The sequence below is a fragment of the Zootoca vivipara genome, chromosome 7 (assembly GCF_963506605.1).
Source record: "Zootoca vivipara chromosome 7, rZooViv1.1, whole genome shotgun sequence".
Lineage (NCBI taxonomy): Eukaryota > Metazoa > Chordata > Lepidosauria > Squamata > Lacertidae > Zootoca > Zootoca vivipara.
The window spans coordinates 26,183,757-26,203,077 of record NC_083282.1 but is presented as its reverse complement, the minus strand read 5'-3'; the positions used below and the strand labels follow the sequence as shown (position 1 = coordinate 26,203,077).

General features: G+C 43.5%; 1 protein-coding gene across 4 annotated transcripts in view; it reads left to right on the top strand.

Moving 5' to 3' along the window:
• Nucleotides 1-19,321, top strand: part of LOC118088756 (calcium-activated chloride channel regulator 1) — a 29,633-nt gene that overhangs the window by 6,904 nt on the left and 3,408 nt on the right. Inside the window, exons 2-14 of one of the 4 annotated variants that reach the window (XM_060276753.1) lie at nt 3,192-3,281; nt 3,418-3,608; nt 5,244-5,384; nt 6,125-6,275; nt 6,929-7,040; nt 7,462-7,630; nt 9,607-9,828; nt 10,998-11,222; nt 11,403-11,580; nt 14,633-14,739; nt 15,883-16,107; nt 17,753-18,023; nt 19,002-19,169. In XM_060276753.1, the coding sequence (XP_060132736.1) occupies nt 3,447-3,608; nt 5,244-5,384; nt 6,125-6,275; nt 6,929-7,040; nt 7,462-7,630; nt 9,607-9,828; nt 10,998-11,222; nt 11,403-11,580; nt 14,633-14,739; nt 15,883-16,107; nt 17,753-18,023; nt 19,002-19,169 (2,131 nt within the window). In that variant the 5' untranslated portion in view covers nt 3,192-3,281; nt 3,418-3,446. Of the gene's footprint in view, nt 1-3,109; nt 3,282-3,417; nt 3,609-5,243; nt 5,385-6,124; nt 6,276-6,928; nt 7,041-7,461; nt 7,631-9,606; nt 9,829-10,997; nt 11,223-11,402; nt 11,581-14,632; nt 14,740-15,882; nt 16,108-17,752; nt 18,024-19,001; nt 19,170-19,321 lie in introns of all 4 variants that reach the window. The other 3 variants (XM_035122806.2, XM_060276752.1, XM_060276754.1) reach the window with 3 other exon arrangements.

Here is a 19,321-nt window from a genome sequence, read left to right as displayed (position 1 = left end):
GTGCGGAGATCGCTCCGGCGCCCTCCTGCCGGCCCCACGCCCTGGCGCCCCGCGCCACCGAGACTACCCCTAGAGCCGGGCCTGCTTCCAGTAACACGTTAGAGACCAACTAAGTTTGTCATAGGTATGAGCTTTCGTGTGCATGCACAAAAGCTCATACCTATGACAAACTTAGTTGGTCTCCTACTTGAAGGATTTTTTTAACATATTTTTTATTTTTAATAATATTTTGTGTTTTAGCTAATATTATTGAACTCTAATTAACATTAAACTATGTTTGTTAAGTGCCTTGATCAGGCATCCCCAAACTGCGGCCCTCCAGATGTTTTGGCCTACAACTCCCATGATCCCTAGCTAACAGGACCAGTGGTCAGGAAAGATGGGAATTGTAGTCCAAAACATCTGGAGGGCCGAAGTTTGGGGGTGCCTGGCCTTGATCTTCCCTACATAAATAGTCAAGAAGTACATCACCTGTAGTTGAAATGTTAGTCTGCTTTAAAATCTGCGGCCCATTCCCACCCTTCCCCAAATGTATGGCAATATACATAAAGAGCTAATGTTTCATGGACAATTTTCAAACTTACGACATTGTTTATTGGAAACTGGGAAAAGGGGTTTTCTGGCAAATGGCCTGTGACCGAACATGACCAATGAACATTCATTAATAGATACCCACAAATAAATACCTCCCAAGCAAGACCGTCCTATACTATGCATTTGCAAGTTGCTGCTCAGCATCAAGTTTATGTGGGAAGCCATAAGGTGCTAACTAGGCTTTGGGAAGGAGGTGGGAGAAGACTCTGGGACCTTGCCAGAGCCCTCTTGCCTCCTTCTCAAAACCCAGCACCTCACTTACGTGGGTTTGGGAAGGCAGCGTGAGGGCTGTGGGGGGGCATCAAATGACAAGTACCACCCCAAAAGGCATTGAGGGCAGCTTGTTGGACCACACTGTCCCAGATTATGCCAGTGGCAAGGCAGGTACAGGGCTCAATAATTGCTTCTACTGCATAACGCAGTCCACCTAGTCTTGGGGTTTGAACTTTCTTCCACGCCTTGAGTGAGCATTACTCATACTTGCAGGTGCCTCTGGAGAGCCATGTGATGAAAGTCCTTCTGCCTGCGGCTCTTGTGCCATTCTCTTTCTCTCGCTAGCTACTGGGTGGCCTTCCCGAGGTGTCCAAATTGGCCATGGTTTCATCCATTTTAGCATCTTCCCTTTGTCTCGTCTCCTGTTTCAGCAAGTGTTTGCTTTAGTAACCACCCACTTTCTATTGACACACCTGGACCATCCTAAAGTCTCTGCAACCATTCCAGGGGGGGGGGGCATTCCCCATCTTGGCTTTGTGTCATGATGTTTGAATTTCTGGGTCATCGTATTTTGGCTCTTTCATCCTAGTGGGATTTCTATTTTAATTTTCCATTGTTCCAGCTTTGTTTTACTTGGCGGTCATCTCTTGCTCTTGGCTTCAGGACGGAGTTCACAGCAGGCACCTGGATTTGAGCCTTCTGCTCATAAGGATCATGATTCCATGGGTGCGTTGCAGCAGTTCAGTTGCAGATTTGCAGCTTGTGGGCATGGTCGTCCCTCCTCGCGACTGTTCTGATCCTGCCTAACGCCATTTCTGTAGCCCATTGTGTTGCCAGGATACTTCCCAATCACGTGGAACCTTACTCCAGAACAACAAAAAATGGATTAGCTGTTGGCTATCAAGTGAATAGGGATGCGGGTGGCGCTGTGGGTTAAACCACAGAGCCTAGGGCTTGCCGATCAGAAGGTCGACAGATCAAATCCCCGAGACAGGGTGAGCTTCTGTTGCTCGGTCCCAGCTCCTGCCAACCTAGCAGTTCAAAAGCACGTCAAAGTGCAAGTAGATAAATAGGTACCACTCTGGCGGGAAGGTAAACGGCGTTTCCGTGTGCTGCTCTGGTTCGCCAGAAGCGGCTTAGTCATGCTGGCCACATGACCTGGAAGCTGTACGCCGGCTCCCTCGGCCAATAACGCAAGATAAGCGCCGCAACCCCAGAGTCGGACATGACTGGACCTAATGGTCAGGGGTCCCTTTACCTTTACCTTTTTATCAAGTGAATTGTGTTAAGAGGATGCTGAGTGATATGGAGTAAAATGTTGACTAATTATATTGAGAAAAAACTTTATATCAAGGTTGGGCAGTTAACTATCTATCTTGAGGTAAGAGACAGTGCCAGGAAATAAGTGAGGCACGGTAATAGTAGAAAGGCAAAGTTTGATTGTTAATGTATTGCCTTGGTAATGGATTGGATGAATGCCAATAAATTGAAGCTCAGTCCAGATAAGACTAAGGCATTGTTAGTGGGTGGTTCACCATCTGCATCTTCACATAGTTGTCCAGCTTGCCCAGAACTTGGTCTCACCAGCTGCATTAGAGCCCTGGCGGCAACAGAGGCTCTGGTTCCATCTGCATTTGGGCTCCTTGTTTTGTGCCCTCCCAATCCCATTGGGCACTGGTCATCACTGGTTTGACCCCTGCTGTATTTCTGGTTCTTGGCTCACCATCAAGAATAGCTCAGTTGGTAAAGCACAAGACTCTTAAGCTCAAGGTCATGGGTTCAAGCCCCACATTGGGCAAAAAGATTCCTGCATTGGAGGGGATTGGACTCGACGACTCTCATGGTCCCTTAGCCAACTCTACAATTCTGTGACCCCTGGTTTATTTTTGGTGCTCAACCCCCATCTGCAAAAGAGGGAACAGATTTGCACGAGAGGTAAAGTGTTTGCAGATTTTATGCAGATTAGTGTCTTCTTTGGCAGGTGCAGAAGAGGGCCCAATATATGGTATACTCCACCCTTTTGGTACCCCTGGGCACCCAATGAGATAAAGCTAGGAGAATATCATATCACTTGGATTAAGGTGAAGTTTTTCCTTTCAGGGTGTATAGCTATAAAAGCAATCTAGAAGTTCCAGACCGCTGCTATTATTAATTGTAGTTTCGATTTCTTTAGAAATGCATTCAATGTATTGGTGGTAACTGGCAATGATACAGTTAAATATTGTATTCAAGGATGTTTATTGTTATGAGTTGGACCATTCTAGCTCTTAGCTTATTCTTGTGGATGCTTTCACTTTCCTAGGTAGTTGTGTTTGCCTGTACATCAGAAAACAGCCTCCAGTTCTGAGCCTCCAAAGTGAGCAACTGTGCCTTTTGTTAAATAGGAAGTTGAAGTTAAAAGTATTTACGAGGATTTGAACAAGGAAACACCAGGTTGGGGATAATTTCCAGAATTCTTTGTCCTTTCAAAACAGGTTTGTTTGGTTCTCTCTCTCTCTCTCTCTCTCTCTCTCTCTCTCTCTCTCTCTCTCTCTCTCTCTCTCTCTCTCTCTCTCTCTCTCCAAAGCTCTTGCATTAACATGCCTCTGTGCTGTTATTTATTTATGTAAGGCTGAAATAAATAAGTGCCACAAGGAAAGATGGCGCTTAACCAGTGGCTTCTTCTTCTGCTGCTGCTGCTGCAAGTACTGCATGACGTGACAAGTACCAGGGTAAAACTCAACATGGGCGGTTTTGAAGACGTCGTCATTGCAATCGATCCCCAGATCCCGGAAGACAACAAATTGGTGGATGCCATAAGGGTAAGATAATTAAATGTTTCTTAATGTATTGAACAAGCGACTTCAGACAGTGATATTCTAGGAAAATGCAAGTTGCATTTTGCAAGCGTGGGGTGCCAGGGTGCTTCTGACCCCCCACCCCCACCCCATCCCACAAGTCTCACCCCAAATATACAGGTGGGACTTGTATAGTGTTGCCATATTTCAAAAAGTAAAATTCCTGACGCCCGCAGAGTTATTAAGCTTTTTTTGTAGGAAACCACCAAAATTGTAGAGCTTTTTTTAGTTTCTGAATTCTGCATTTTGCAAACCAAGGTGCTTCTGGCTGCCCCTACACCCCACAAGTTTTTCATCCCTTTCTAAAAGTCCACAAAGTTCCACAAAGTTCCACAAAGTTGTTGAGCTTCTTAGGAAGACCCCAAAAGCTCCCCCCCCCCCAAGTAGTGATTTTTAAGTTTTTAAATCTGGTTTCTGCTGGTTCGGCAAAATTCCACCCTGATGCCATTTTTACACCCCAAACCCAGGTCATGTCAGGATGTTTCTGCCACAGCGCAAGCCTAGGTCACTTGCAAGGGGAAAAAATTGATAGCCTGGAATATTCCTCTTCCTATTCCATTCAGCTGGGGTAGTTCATTCTATCTCCTCCTAGCACCTCCTTCCAGTGAGCGCATTTAGTCCTCCTTACTTTTTGAGGTCTCTCCCCATTGGTTTTTTGTTTTCAATTTCTGCAATACCTGGAGTTCTCCCAAGCCCACCAGATTACTCTTGTAAATGGGCGATTTTCCATTTTGGCTGCCCGAGCGACAGCAATCACAGACTGAACGTTGAAAATAGAGGGAAGGGTGATGATAGTGAAACAGCAAGGAAATCAGTGTGTGATTTTGTTACCTCTGTGCCAGAACTGGTGGCGTGTACTCTGAGGTAAATGTTGCGCAGGTTTTGACCATTAGAGGTTAAAATGTTCTGTTCATAAGTTTCTTTAACTAACCGGAGCTCTTCAACACCAGATTTCAGGAAACTGTTCCAGAAGTGGAGTGCCATTTCTGGGAAGTAGTCTCCCTTCTTCTCAGTGGCTTTGCCTTAGCTCAGATGGCAGCTGTCCCCAGTGGAGGAAGGAGATTTCTTTGCTCTAGGCTTCAGCTTCCTGCCTGGCATTGCAATAGTTTAATCTGTTTAGGGGCCCCGTGGCCAGCTCTATTAAAGGAGAAATATACAAATGTCCCACTTCGTAGGAATCGCTTCAGATTGCTCTGTTAATAAGCAGCGCAGAAGAACCTTTGTCACTAAACAGGACTGATTGTGCACTTGAGGTTGTTGCGCAGTGTAGACTTCCACAAACAATATGGCGGCCACGTAAAAACAAACAAAATGGCCGCCCTCCTGTCATGTACAGCTTCCCCTGCTATTTCCCCCTTCATACCAGGAATAGTTTTGCGTACTATGTCAAGCAACACTCAATGGCATGGGAGGATCCACCAAAAAAGTATGTGAATTGCATCTACCAGCTTTTTGAAGACAGGGGCTCAACTTTTCAACATGCTAGGCACTCCAGCTTCGGGAAAGAAAGATGGCAGAAGAGACCAAAGGTCACATTCTGTAAACACAAATGCCAATAACTAGCCATTGACACACAAAGGTCTCTCCTTTCCCTGTTAGGACATGGTGAAAGAGGCATCAACTTATCTCTTCAGCGCTACACGGCAAAGATTTTATTTCAGGACTGTGAAAGTTATAATTCCTTCCACATGGAAACCGAAAAATGAATATCAGAGAGTAACTACAGAATCCTATGATGAGGTAATGCTGAAGAATACATTAAGATTTAAATATACTTGTGGTGTTTTTAAAAAAGATTGGGGCAAATGGAGAGATTGGGGGTGGAATACAATATATTGTATGATCTAATACAAATTCTCATTTATTTAGCTATTTTTAATTGATTGAAGTTCTATACCACCCTTCATCCAAAGATCACAGGACTCTTTACAATACAATAACACAATAATATATACCGCAATAACAAACAAACAACAACCCCCCCCCCCAAGTTTAAAAGTCCATAGAATGTTTAATTAGCCCAAAGCCTGAGAGAAGAGGAATATATTTGCCTGGTGTCTAAAGTTAAGTAATGCAGATGCCAAGCTATAATATCTATATTTTCCACTTTGGGATGCAACTGGATTTATTTTTGAGTAAACATGCAGATTTGGGCTGTATACCACCTAATGTTCTTATAGATGTGATGATATCTAAGGCTGGGTTAAGGTGGTTGGGGGCCTTGGTGTGTTTCCCCACCCTTCTCCCCAAAATGAATTCATGACATAACAGTACCAGAAATACATCTTGAAATATCTTTAAAAACTAATGAATTCAGTACATCTTATTTCATGGGCTCACTTATAGACCTGAAGCTATTTCTTGTATAGTAGCATTGTCTAGTAAGCTTTTTTTTCTTTTTCTTTTAATGGAAACTCAGTGTATGGCAGGGATTTCTAGACTGTCCACCTCTATGTCTTCTTTGTTCTATTTCATTTTAGGCAGATGTCATAGTGGCGGATCATTACTTGAAACATGGAGATGATCCCTACACCCTACAGTATGGCGGATGTGGGCAACCTGGGCGATACATTCATTTCACTCCTAACTTCCTGACGAATGACAAGTTGCATAATGCTTATGGTCCACAAGGTAGCACCTGTTAATTCAGATCAAATGGTCTGGTTGTTGTTGTTTTAATTACAGTATTAGAATTGCTAGTCAAGTTTTCAAAAGGTAATAAAGATCGAATTCCTAAGAAACCATTAAGACCTTCAATGCAGTTGCTTAATCGCTCTAAAGGCTCCTAAATTTACATAAGAAATCTGCAATAGTTTCACATGAGGTTCATCAATACATTTTCAACCCTGAAAAGCTATCTTGCTGAAGCTATCTGAGCCTCTCTTCCTGTTTCCCATGTTTGTACACTGCTTGTACGCTGTTGGACACTATACATTTAAAGTATGACTTCCTACAGCTCCCAGGAAGTCGTGTGCCTTGAATGCAAGGGGCATAGTAAGACCCGCCTTGTCAGATACAACTGTCGATTAAAAGGTCATCACCTCATTGGCTTCTGTGATGTAGGGAGACAAACAGGGACTTCTCTTCTGAATCAGATTGAAATGTTGGCTATCCTTTCGATAGTTATTCAATTGCTGATGTGATTTCACAGTATTTCAAATTTTATTTTAGTGTTTTTTTTAAACAGGATGTATGCTTGGTATAATTACTAGCTGTATGTTGTACATTTTAAAAAACCCAAAAACTGTGTCACAAATTTTAGCTTTGTTATTGATCTTCCAAAGGCAGGGTCTTTGTTCATGAATGGGCTCATCTCAGATGGGGTGTCTTTGATGAATACAACAATGATGCACCTTTCTACACTCCTGGGGGAGACAACTTGCCTGAAGCAACAAGGTACTTTTACAAATACCTCCAACAAATGTATCTCTTCTTTAAGAAGTGATGTTTGTCTTGGGCTTGTTAGTTTTTTAGTGGTGTGAATTATTGCTTAGAGAGCATCCTTTCTCAACCTTGGGTCCCAGATGTTGTTGGACTACATCACCTCTAGCCAGAAAGGCTGCTCTAGATGATTAAGGTGTAATTGGAAGATATACAAAGGAAAATCTCTTATGGGAGCCAAGTCAGGCAATGTCCTGCCTGCTGGTAACCCCAGCTAGTGGCCACTTGTGGTCTGCTCAACCCCTTAACATCAACCAGCTTATTCAGTGGGTAACAATAAATTCTCCGTGCCAGGTACCACCTGACCTTGCTATGCCACTGATTGACATTTATTGACTTTTAAATTGACTATATCTGTTTCTTTTACATTCTTTAGATGCTCAGCTGGTTTCACTGGTCAATACATATTCCCGCTTGGTGGAAAGAATTACAGAGACTGCAAAATTGACCACCGAACTCAGCTGTATGAACATGGTTGCTTGTTTGTTCCCAAAAGACATCAAGATACTGCAGCTTCTATAATGTACTTGCAAAGTCTCCCTTCAGTAAGTATGAAAAATCTCAAATGGGACATACACTCCCCCAACATCTGCCTTCAAAAAGGTGCACCGTGGCTTTCTGTTTTTAACAAACCTGCTTCAAGTATTGCCTTTTATTTGAAGGATTATTCAGTCAGGTGTGCCTTGAATAAAATGAGCTCCTGGAGGAAGAACCCACTGTGTAAAAGTGTGCGTTTTCTTACAGATAGTCCTGTCCGTTATCAAAATGGCCTCCAGCGAGTGCCAAAGGAAGCAGCCATTTCCTAGGAAAGGAGTGATTTAGAATTTTCCAAAATTCTCAAAATGCACTTCAGAAGACAATTTTTGTGTGTGTGAAAAACAAAACAATGGTTGCTCAGATTCTCTTCCTCCACAAAATAAGTTCACCTCCCCCCAAAAACGCAGCTTTGGACTTGGAGATGTATAAAATATCTGAGAAATTGTCCTTCATGTTTCAGTTCAGTGCCAGATTAACAAATAGGCAGAGCAGGCACCAGCCTATTTATAGGGGCCCCACGACAATGGATCAAAATAATATTGATTTGATCTTGAAATAAAATCACAATCCAGCTTTCTTAGTTCAATGTTATCCCACTAGAGCAGGGGGCCACGAGATTTTGACTGCCTAAGGGCCTCCACGGGGTTTAATTCAGCACTGTTTCTGTTGAGCTACCTGTTCATCTTCTTTCTTCTCTTACTCCACTTAATAGTTCCTTCACCTTCTGACTCTGTATTTCTGCAAACTTTGGGTTTGCCCCTAACCCTCTTGATACCTTCCCCTCATGCACGGAATGGCCCTTTCTGCAGCGTAATGACCAACATTCAGAGACTGCCCAGAGTGAAAGACTAGGTAGGTGAGTGAATGAGTGAATGAACCAGGCAGATAGCCAGAGAGGGCGAGTAAATGGACAGCTAGCAGGGGGCTGACTAATGCTCAAGTACTCCTCCGGTGGAGCCAGCTGGTCCAGGTTAGAACTGGCTATTTCATTCCGGCTGATGGTCTCATAGTTAGGCCAACTCTTCTCTCCTTGAGTTGCAATGGTGCTGGGCACTCTATGTACAGGATGAGTCTTTTAAAAGAGGCCCCGTGGAACATGTGTACTCTGTATCCACGGGGCCTCTTTTAAAGGACTCACCCTGTAGTAGGCAATCTTTCTGCCTTGCAGGATGCCCAGACCTTGGGCACCAATGAGGGGCCTTTCTCTGCTTCCCTTCCAGGTGTGAAGGTATCTCATTAACATGTGATCTTTTGCTGAGGGATGGTGGTGATGAGGGGGGAAAGAGTTTGCTGGGCAACTGCTGAAGCTTGGCTAAGCTGTCAGGACGATGCTCTTGGGTGAAGCTAAACCCTCCTATTCTTATTTCCTCCTATTCTTATTTCCATAACACAGAAGACACCCTTTCCATCTGAGGAAGAAGGCAGTGGGGCTTTGCTTGACGAGGCAACTTAATCCCCAAGGCTTTAGAGAAATGGCTTTCATTCTTCCTCCACCTGCAGTTCAGGGGGAAAAAACAGAGCAGAGTAATGCAGACATGTGTAGCCTATGTCTGTGTAGGTGTTGGGTTTTTTGGGCTTTTTAAATTATTTAGGGGTTCACCCATTTTTTTCCTATTTCTGCATACCTCAAGGATTACCCAAGTTGTCTTATACCTCCCTCTTGTGTATGGCTGTTGCCATTTCAGTGACATAAATGTCGATGTTTTCCCTTGCATGTATGTATAGATATTAACCCATGACAGGGAAAGTGAATGTCTCTGTGAACCCTGGATCAGTAGCTAAATTAGAAGAGACACTTTGAAGACTGTTTCTATTACATTTTTTTGTGAGGTTAAGATCCACCTAACACCCTGTAGCCTTTTTTTGTCTGTGAGCCGATGAATGTCCATCTTTGCAGCACCTCTTCGTAAGGAACAGCTCTCATGAAGTAGGAATTGCTAATGAGGTTGTGATCTTGACCTGTCCTTCCCTATCTTTTATTTAGGTTACTCAGTTCTGTGACAAAAGCAACCATAATATTAAAGCAACAAATATGCAGAATAAAATGTGTAACTACAGGAGCAGCTGGGAAGTAATTATGGCCTCTCCCGACTTTGCCAGTTCATCCCCAATAACGGTTCCCCCACCTGATCCCACTATCTCCTTGCTGCAAAAACAGGAGAGAGTTTTGTGTCTTGTGCTTGATGTTTCTGGAAGTATGGAATTGGTAAGTCTGATTTCCTTGTTCAGAAGATCTATTTTGTCCAAGTGAAAACAAGTGTCAGTACAGCACTGGCATTTATGTACTGGATGCCAATGCATTAGGTATAGCGAGGCTACATTTTGCTGCGCCTTGGTTGTTGGGAACCTTTGGCCTTCCGCATATTGCTAAACTACAACTCCCATCAGCCCCAGAAGCACAGAAAATGGCAAAGCAATGATGGGGGTTGCAGTTCAGCAACCTTTGGAGGGCCACACATTCTCCACTCCTGGTCTACTGGATTAGTTTATTTGGATATTTATCAAACTACAGCAAGTTGTTCGTAGAGGTCAGAGGTTCTAGGGCAGGACAACTTGGCTGCTGTAGAAGGCAATCACTGCCTGCAACCCTCAGCCTAATGCCACGTTGATGCAGGGAACCCAGAGGGAGAGATGGACTGAGGGAGGTGAAAAACATGGGAGTGGGGAGCCAAAAAAGATGGAAGAATAGAAGCAGGACAAGGAAATCCCACTGCAAGCATTCACTTTAGGCATCTAGTCTTTCAGGGTTCTCGATACTTCAGGAAGCTTCAACGGATACTTCAGAACTCCCTTCTGCAGAAATTCACAGGCCTAGAAGAGCCACTTAGCTTTGGGGGGAGGGGGTTTAAGAGAGACCGAAATAATTTGGTTAAAACACAGGGTATGAATAACTGATAAGCAAAGAAAAACAAGATTGTAGAATTGAGTTGATATTTGCCCAGAAGATAATAACATAGACATTTGTACAGCAGCCACAAAACAGCTGTTGATTCCTGGCCTTTAGAGTCCTTTCTAACTCTACAGTTCTGTGGTTCATTATTACATAATGAAAACATTGTGTAATAAATACTATTCAAGGACACAATTGATGGGACAAGCCCCACTGAAACAAACGGCGCTCTTGTGCACCTCCCATCTATTTCAATGGAGCCTGTGCATGAAAACATCCAGGTGAATTGTGTCCTAAATCACAACACAGATTAGATTATTTGGATACTCATGAATGTTATGGACTTGTCTATATTCTTATTTGTTTATCAAGCCTTGTTTTTTTGAGGTATACTTAACATTTGTGTTTTCAGTCATCTTTATTTGCTTCCCAGAATGCACTGGCAGATCTGTGAATGCTGTTGTTGCCTTTTAATTCATATGCAGAACAATCGCACTGTTCGGTTGAAACAAGCTGCAGAACTATTCCTCCTGCAGATTATTGAAGCGGGATCCTGGGTTGGAATAGTTGCATTCAATAGCACAGCAGCAGTTAAGACCCACTTGAAGCAGATCATCAACGACAGTGTGCGCAAAACACTCACAGAGTACCTGCCTACCAGAACTACTAGAGGAACCAGCATATGTTCTGGAGTGCGGTCAGGATTTCAGGTGAATAATTTCTCCCAGATTCTTTTATACCTATGCTTCTACTTAGTAGGGTGACCAGATGCAAAAGAAGGCAGGACACCTGTGCATATTGTTACAAGCGAGATTTAAACCTAAAATGCTGCACCTGTGTTGTTTGTTTTAATATTGCTGGTAAAATTTCAAATCTTCTTTTCCATACAGGTGTTTTTACACAAGTATGGAAGTACCAAAGGCTGTGAAATCGTTCTCTTGACAGATGGAGAAGATACAGCTATAAGCTCTTGTTTTGATGAAGTTCAAAGAAGCGGGTCTATAATTCACACCATTGCTTTGGGATCAAGTGCTGCAAGAGAACTAGAAACGTTGGCAGACAAGACGGGTAAGTGAGTAAGAATAACGTCTTGCAAGACTCTTCTATGCTACTTGGTAGCCAGCTGGTGTCTCCCAAAAAAGTGAGTTCACTCCAAGGCCCAGCCACTTCGCCAAGCTACTCCCATCCACACAATATTCCCCCTACTTGCTCCATCCACAGAAACGTTCATTTCAGCCTTGACAGCTAAATGAGACTGCCATATTCAGAACCCGCAGGGAATCCATTTTGACCTCAGGTTCTGCTTGTAAGTAACCCATCTGCATTTGGTTGCCACTGATGGAAAGAGAATGTGGGCTTTGACTGAGACAAACCATTGCTCAAGGATGCAAAATTGAGGTGCAGGCTAAAGCACTTTATATCATACAATATAAAGCGGATTGTGGAAGGGCTGCTAGGAAATTTAATATAGGGTTTGGGTTCTTGTACAGGCCACAGATCATGCTGAGTAATGGGGGTGTGGGTATGCAAATCTGGGAGTTTTAATTGGTTGAAGGGTCCCCCTTTAAAGATCTTGCCCTCCATTTTGCAATCACTTTTTGCCTTGGCGTTTGAATCCCCTCCCACCCGCCCTTTTTTCTTGCAGGTTAGCACGACATTGCTATTGCCTTCGGGGCCGCCTGTATTCAGGGGCCAGTAGGAATTTTTCCAATTGGCTGATTGGCTTTGCCTCTTGGTTTTCGCCTACTGCGTTAGCAAATTGTCACAACTTGTTAGGTTGGCGGTTAGGCTTTTGGTTGGTTAATGGGGTTGGTAGAGGGGTGTGGCATCCAGATGCCTACCCCCCCCACTGTTTGCTCCATATAGAAGTATTCCGTTAAAGGAATCTCGGGGCTTACGCTCTTGTCCTTACCATCCCGCCATTGGCAGGGATGGTGGGCCCAATTATAAGAGTAAGAGCCTTGGGGAACATTCTTGGGAAAAGAGAGGAGGGAACGTCTGGGCTCAGCCACCTCCTCTCCCAGGTATGTTCACTTGACTTCCCTTCAGGAAGTCGGAGCAGGAACTGTCCAAGCGGACAGTGGTGAGTCCTGTCCCATGGTGACAACTGAAGTGAGTCCTGCCCCAAGTGGGCAGATGAGGGGAGTCCTGTCCGAAGGGGGCAGATGATTGAGTCCTGTCCTCAGTGGACAGATGGTGATAGTCCTTCTTAAGGAAGGACGAGTGAATAACCAAAAGCCTAAGCCAACACTCGGATTAAAATTGGTGTAATTAAATAAAGTTGTGGCCTAAATTAATTGCCAAAAACCAAACCATAATTCTGGTGTCAGTTGTGAGTTATTTAAGGTAATTTCTGGTAAGCCTTGACACATAATAATAATAATAATAATAATAATAATAATAATAATATATTTATACCCCGCCCATCTGGCTGGGTTTCCGCAGCCACTCTGGGCGGCTTCCAACAGAAAAATAAAACACAGTAATCTATTAAACATTAAAAGCCTCCCTGAACAGGGCTGCTTTCAGGTGTCTTCTAAAAGTCTGGTAGTTGTTTTCCTCTTTGACATCTGTTGGGAGGGCGTTCCACAGGGCAGGCGCCACCACCGAGAAGGCCCTCTGCCTAGTTCCCTGCAACTTGGCTTCTCGCAACGAGGGAACCGCCAGAAGGCCCTCGGTGCTGGACCTCAGTGTCCGGGCAGAATGATGGAGGTGGAGACGCTCCTTCAGATATACTGGGCCGAGGCCATTTAGGGCTTTGAAGGTCAGCACCAACACTTTGAATTGTGCTCGGAAACGTACTGGGAGCCAATGTAGATCTTTCAAGACCGGTGTTATGTGGTCTCGGCGGCTGCTCCCAGTCACCAGTCTAGCTGCCGCATTCTGGATTAGTTGTAGTTTCCGAGTCACCTTCAAAGGTAGCCCCATGTAGAGCGCATTGCAGTAGTCCAAGTGGGAGATAACTAGAGCAGGCACTACTCTGGCGAGACAGTCTGCAGGCAGGTAGGGTCTCAGCCTGCGTACCAGATGGAGCTGATAGACAGCTGCCCTGGACACAGAATTGACCTGCGCCTCCATAGACAGCTGTGAGTCCAAAATGACTCCCAGGCTGCGCACCTGGTCCTTCAGGGGCACAGTTACCCCATTCAGAACCAGGGAATCCTCCACACCTGCCCAGTTACTGTTATTGAGAAGCCAATCCTAAAACTCCATACAAGGCAACTCTCCATCTTCTTTCTTTCCCTCAACTTTCCAGTCATAGTTAAGGTTTAAGTGGCCTCTGTTTTGTCTGGCTCTTAGCTCATTGCTTTTACTAGGCTATAACTTGGCATTTTGATGGCTCTTCTCCATTTTCTTTAACCAATAAATCTTTATTGGAGAATAAATCTTTAACCATAGTAACACACATACTTATTGCTAATTCCTTGCTAACTCTTGCTAATGGCACTGCAATTGTGTCCATTGAAATAACCTAAACAGTCCACAGGCATGATAGAAACATGTGTGTAAGAATTAGGCACACGTGTATTGACACGCGTAAGTGATCTGCAATCAGCTTTTTGAAATAATGTTTTCACACTATATTGATGAACACATTTTTTTAAAAAAAGAAGCCTGGGGAATATTAGCAAAAATGCTTGCAAATCTTATGTAAATTTGTATCTTTCAGCTTCTTTCCAAAATCTGTTAAGTACCCCTGGCCTCCCTTTTAAATGTGTGGGTTTTTATTTTTATGTTTAATGATACTCCTTATAATCCAAATTTAAGATTTCAAATCTGATAAAGTTAGTTGTAAATGTCTGGCCAGATGTAAATAACTGATTTAGAGGAACTGACGAAAAGGGGGTATTCAGATTCTTTTTACTACATGCCTCTGTATAAGAAATACTATTTCTATTCTCACAGAGGCCACAGATCCTAATCCAACTATAGAAAAGGTGCAGCAAAGGCCTGCTGGGTGTGCACAGTTCCTAACATTAAAAGGCAGCACCTGCCATTCAGAACTGTGCCTGCACAACCACACCTGCACATGCCACTACAAGGCACAATGCGTATTGCATTTTATTCCACCTGACAGAATAACTACTGTATTCCAATTATTCCTTCAATCACATTTCAGGGGGTCTGAAATTTTCTATCACTGACAGTTTGGATTCCAACAGCCTCATCGATGCTTTCAGTGGAATTTCTTCAGGAAGTGGAGATATCAGTCAACAAGCTATTCAGGTTTGAACTGCAAAGATTTGAGTGTATCATCACTGTCACTTTCACTGCTATCACAATCATTATTATTATTTGCTTAAAATTACTAGGCAGCATAGAAAAACTAAAGACAACACAGAGTGAAATCAATTATCCAGTCCGTATTTTGGTATTGTAACAATGAGGGAGACCCCAGGTAGAGTTCAAAGAGAAGGTCAAATGGCCAAGATGGACTTTGGCAGAGCTGAAACATTTCACAATGTACCATTCTCAGTTCGAATGAATGTGTAACATACTTTATTTTCCTCTGTCTGGACAAATAACAAATTGGAGAAGAGGTTTCATTAGGAAAATAGCATATGGGGAAAGTGTTTCTGAAAGAGAATTTCATGCTCTTTATTCAGCTCATAGTCATCCAGGAGAAGAAGAGAAGAATGGCTCTTTTCCCAAAACCATCTGCTTATATACATTATTTACACAATGGGCCTTGCGTGATTGGCTTCTTCAGGGCTACACCTGGGGGCCAATCAGGTTGTGGATTGACTTCTGCCTGCAGCCTGATTGGCTGCTCCTGCAGGCCAATCAGGTTGCGGATTCACTTCCACCTGGAGTTGGATTGGGTAGCTCCTGCGGACCAATCAGACTGCTGATTCTGAATCCTATTGTTCTAGGATTCAGCTCAGTACATAACAGTTTCTTTAAAAACCGCTCCAGCACCATGATTCCAGCCCAGAAGATTGTATCTCCTTGGCAACCCTTTGCCAAAATGTGGAAACTGGAGATTTGAGTTGCCTCATCTAGCATTATCCAAATATTGGCTGGCCATTTCCAAGGCTGTTGAGATAAAGGTGCGATTCTTTCCACCTGTTCCGACGTAGCTGCTTTTCTGCCTTCCTCCATTTCTTTAACATTGAAATATTGATAGAAACTAAATTTATCACCACTGGACAAACCAAGATCTGTATGGGGCAAGGCTATACCGGCATTTTTATTAATGTCTGAGTACTCCGTATTTCTTGTCCAGCAGAACTAACCACTGTGAAGGCACCTTCTAAACAATGTACCGCCACTCATTTCTTTACACCTTATGAAAGGAAATAAGCCATATGTATTCAATTTGTAAAACTTTTCAGATACTGTATACTTATTCCCCCCTACCCCCAACAGCTTGAAAGTAGAGGGCAAAGCGTCGGTTCCAAAGACCAGCTGAATGGTATTGTAACCATTGATAAAACAGTAGGAAATGACACTTTCTTCGTGGTGACGTGGGGCGTGTCCCCACCGGGAATTCTGCTGACAGATCCCAAAGGAAGAGAGTACACTGAAAAAGACTTTGCAATTGATAACACCAATGTCCAAACAGCTCGCCTCAAGATTGATGGAACCGCAGAGGTAAAAACCGAGCTCTTCTCAAACTTCTCTGCTTGTCTAACCAAATGGGGCAGTGCCTGTCTCGTTGCATTTTTTTGGAACAAGTGCCAGCAAAGGGTTGTGCCACTACAGCTAAAGTAGCATATTGATTATGCAAGCAGGGAAGAGCCATTTACTTCCAGAAATCCCATATGTAGCATTCTACACTGGTCTTTATGAGCTTTAGCATTTCCCACACCCTCAGAATACGGTAACGAGGGCTGTGTCTGCGGAGCACAAAGCTATGAAATGGTTCGTGAAGTGTGTTAAGGTCCCTGCACAGCTGCCGCTGAATCTGCGTTGGCTTCTCTGAAGCTGGACCTCAACTGGGAAATGGACAAGCTTCCTTCCTGTCTTCCTGATCCTAATGGTCATTTGGGAAGCGAGCAAATCCGCAGGTGTGTGTACCTGCATGCGTCCGTCACCTCATCACCCTCACTTGAGCATACAGCATACCCTGAGGCAGGACACATACTTCAATGCGTAATTACTGGCTCATTGAGTTTTCAACCAGCTCTGAAATTGCCCTAGAAAAAAAGGTAAACAATAACATTAGTTCTGAAAAGCTAAAGGACCAGATCAGGAATAGTTAACAATAGTGAAATGAGAACTGAAACAAAATTATCAGAGTGAGGAGTCAATTGAATCATGTTCCAAATTGGTACCAAGAATCGGATTATAAGCGGGGACCATTTTAGGCGTGTCCAGTTGACACCTGATTGCTGACCTAGGGGTCCTTTTGGACCTGGAAGGGGGCAGGGCGGGGTGGAATGGAGGTGGGGCATAATGGGGCGTGGCACTCAGGGGGCTGGAACAGAACCTCCATCCATCATTCATCATCCCTGGAGCCCACCCACTATGTTGCAGAATAATGAATCCTTCGAAAATCTAGGGTGGAAATATCCTGGGCACTCCTGGGAGCCTGTAATTCTTTATTGTCTACCTTTCCTGTGCCCAAAGGAGTAATACTCTCATGGTGCACTGTTTGGGAATTACTAGCTGTGTCCAATTCATCTGAGAAGCAATTTTGCTTATTTGAGTGATATCAAGCTCTTATGTGTCTTGGTGGGATGAGATGGGTGAGAGGAGCATGGGACTTTGAAGGGTGGCTGATCCTTGAAGGAGGTGGCAAACTGAGAGAAGAAAAAGACAAATCAGTCCCTCCTGCAATAGCCTTGCTAATTTGGCTCCTTCCTGCAGAGAGAGAGAGAGAGAGAGAGAGAGAGAGAGAGAGAGAGAGAGAGAGAGAGAGAGAGAGAGAGAGAGAGAGAGAGAGATCAGCTTCCCTATGGCATCACTGCTCACTTACTAGGCTAAAGTTAACAGGGGGAAAGTTTGTAGGGCTGACTTCCCTCTTTTTACAAAAGTGTGTGTGCGTTAGGAATGGCAGAGAATTTTGCTGTGAGCAGACAAGGGGATTGCTACTGTGCTTGTGGTCAAGGAAAGAAATCAGTATTCGCCCTTGTTGGTTGTTTTAGTCTGCAAACAATACATAGTTGTAATAATTTTAATAAAAAAGACACCTACCTTTATCGAAGCACAACAAAAGCCAAAGGAAATGGAAATGCGTTTATAAACACGGCTTAGGTACTTAATATTCTTCTGTATTTCAACACTTGATTTTCAGACGGGAGATTGGATTTATTCAATTCAGAACACACATTCAGGAGCACAAGTCATATCAATAGCGGTAACCACTCGAGCAGCATCTGCATCTGTGCCTCCTTTGATTGTGAAGCCCTACACGAAAAGTGATACCAATAAGTTTCCTAGTCCGGTGGTTATTTATGCAGAAGTCAGCCAAGGATTCTTGCCTGTCATTGGTGCAAAAGTCACAGCGACGGTCGAACCAGAGATTGGAACACCAGTAGAATTGGAGCTTTATGATGATGGTTCGGGTAAGCTTATTTTGAAGCATTTACGGCAGTGTGCATTTTATAATTTTTCAAAAGCAAGTTTTTCAAAAGTCAATTTTCAAAAGTCAATTTTCATTGACTCCTTTGAAATGGAGTAAATGTATTATTATTGCAAATGCAAATATATGTATTTGACTTGCCTTGTACCATGTGGCTAACTATACTTGCATTTCTGAACTGGAATAATTGCTTATAATGTCCTCATTCTGGGCTCTGACCCAGGCTCCATCAAGTCATGCAAATAGTGTCTGTGAAATGTTGGTGAGCATGGTGACCTACCAATGTTTGGGGAAAAGAAAACATCTTTGCCTGGTGCCAGGTTGGTATCTCTGGGAGAACATTACATAAACATGGGCCACTACAGTTAAGTCCTGTCCTCCTCCTCCTCCTCCTCCTCCTCCTCCTCCTCCTCCTCCTCCTCCTCTTCTTCTTCTTCTTCTTCTTCTTCTTCTTCTTCTTCTTCTTCTTCTTCTTCTTCTTCTTTTTATATACCACCCTATACCCAGAAGTCATTGCCAACCTCTAGACCTCCCTTAGAGATTGCACACAGGGAAGCATCCCAGACGATGATCTCAGGACCAGGGCTAGTTCATATGTGGAACGGGGATCCTTTAGATCTATTTATCACGGTAATCCACCAGGAGTTTGATAAATGTGCTGATTTTCCTAACTGCCTGGAACTGCCAAAAACTGAGCTTGCAAGGAGTACAGCAGGCCACAATAGATGCTGGTGTGTTTGGTTGGTCCGACATTTTGTTGGCTTGTATTTTATTGACATCAGCTATTAACATTATGATTCCATATTACCACTTTCAGAATCAGAGGGTCATCTGTTTCCACGGATACAGCAACACATACTGTGAAATGAACATAGGTTTCGTAGGTGTTGTGTTTTTTTTTTTAATGACCAGAAGTGTGACAGTTGCTTCGGATGTCACGTTTCAATATTTATGTAAACAGGCGCCGATATTCTCAAGAATGATGGAATCTACTCAAGGTATTTCACGTCCTTCAGAGGAAACGGTAGACACAATATCAAAGTGCGGGTCCAAGGAAAAGACCAGACCCTCAGACGGTCCCGTAGACAGAGTCAAGCTTTCTATGTAGCAGGAGTTATAGAAGAAGATGGTAAGCAAGAGTTATGAAATAGCTTTACTGCTGGTATGTTAGCTCTGTGGTTTTCCAAGTATGAAATTGGGGATGGATCTACACAGGGGGGGAAATGCTATAAATAAGTCATAAATTAAATCGTTATACTGTAACAAAGGGGTGGGGGAATG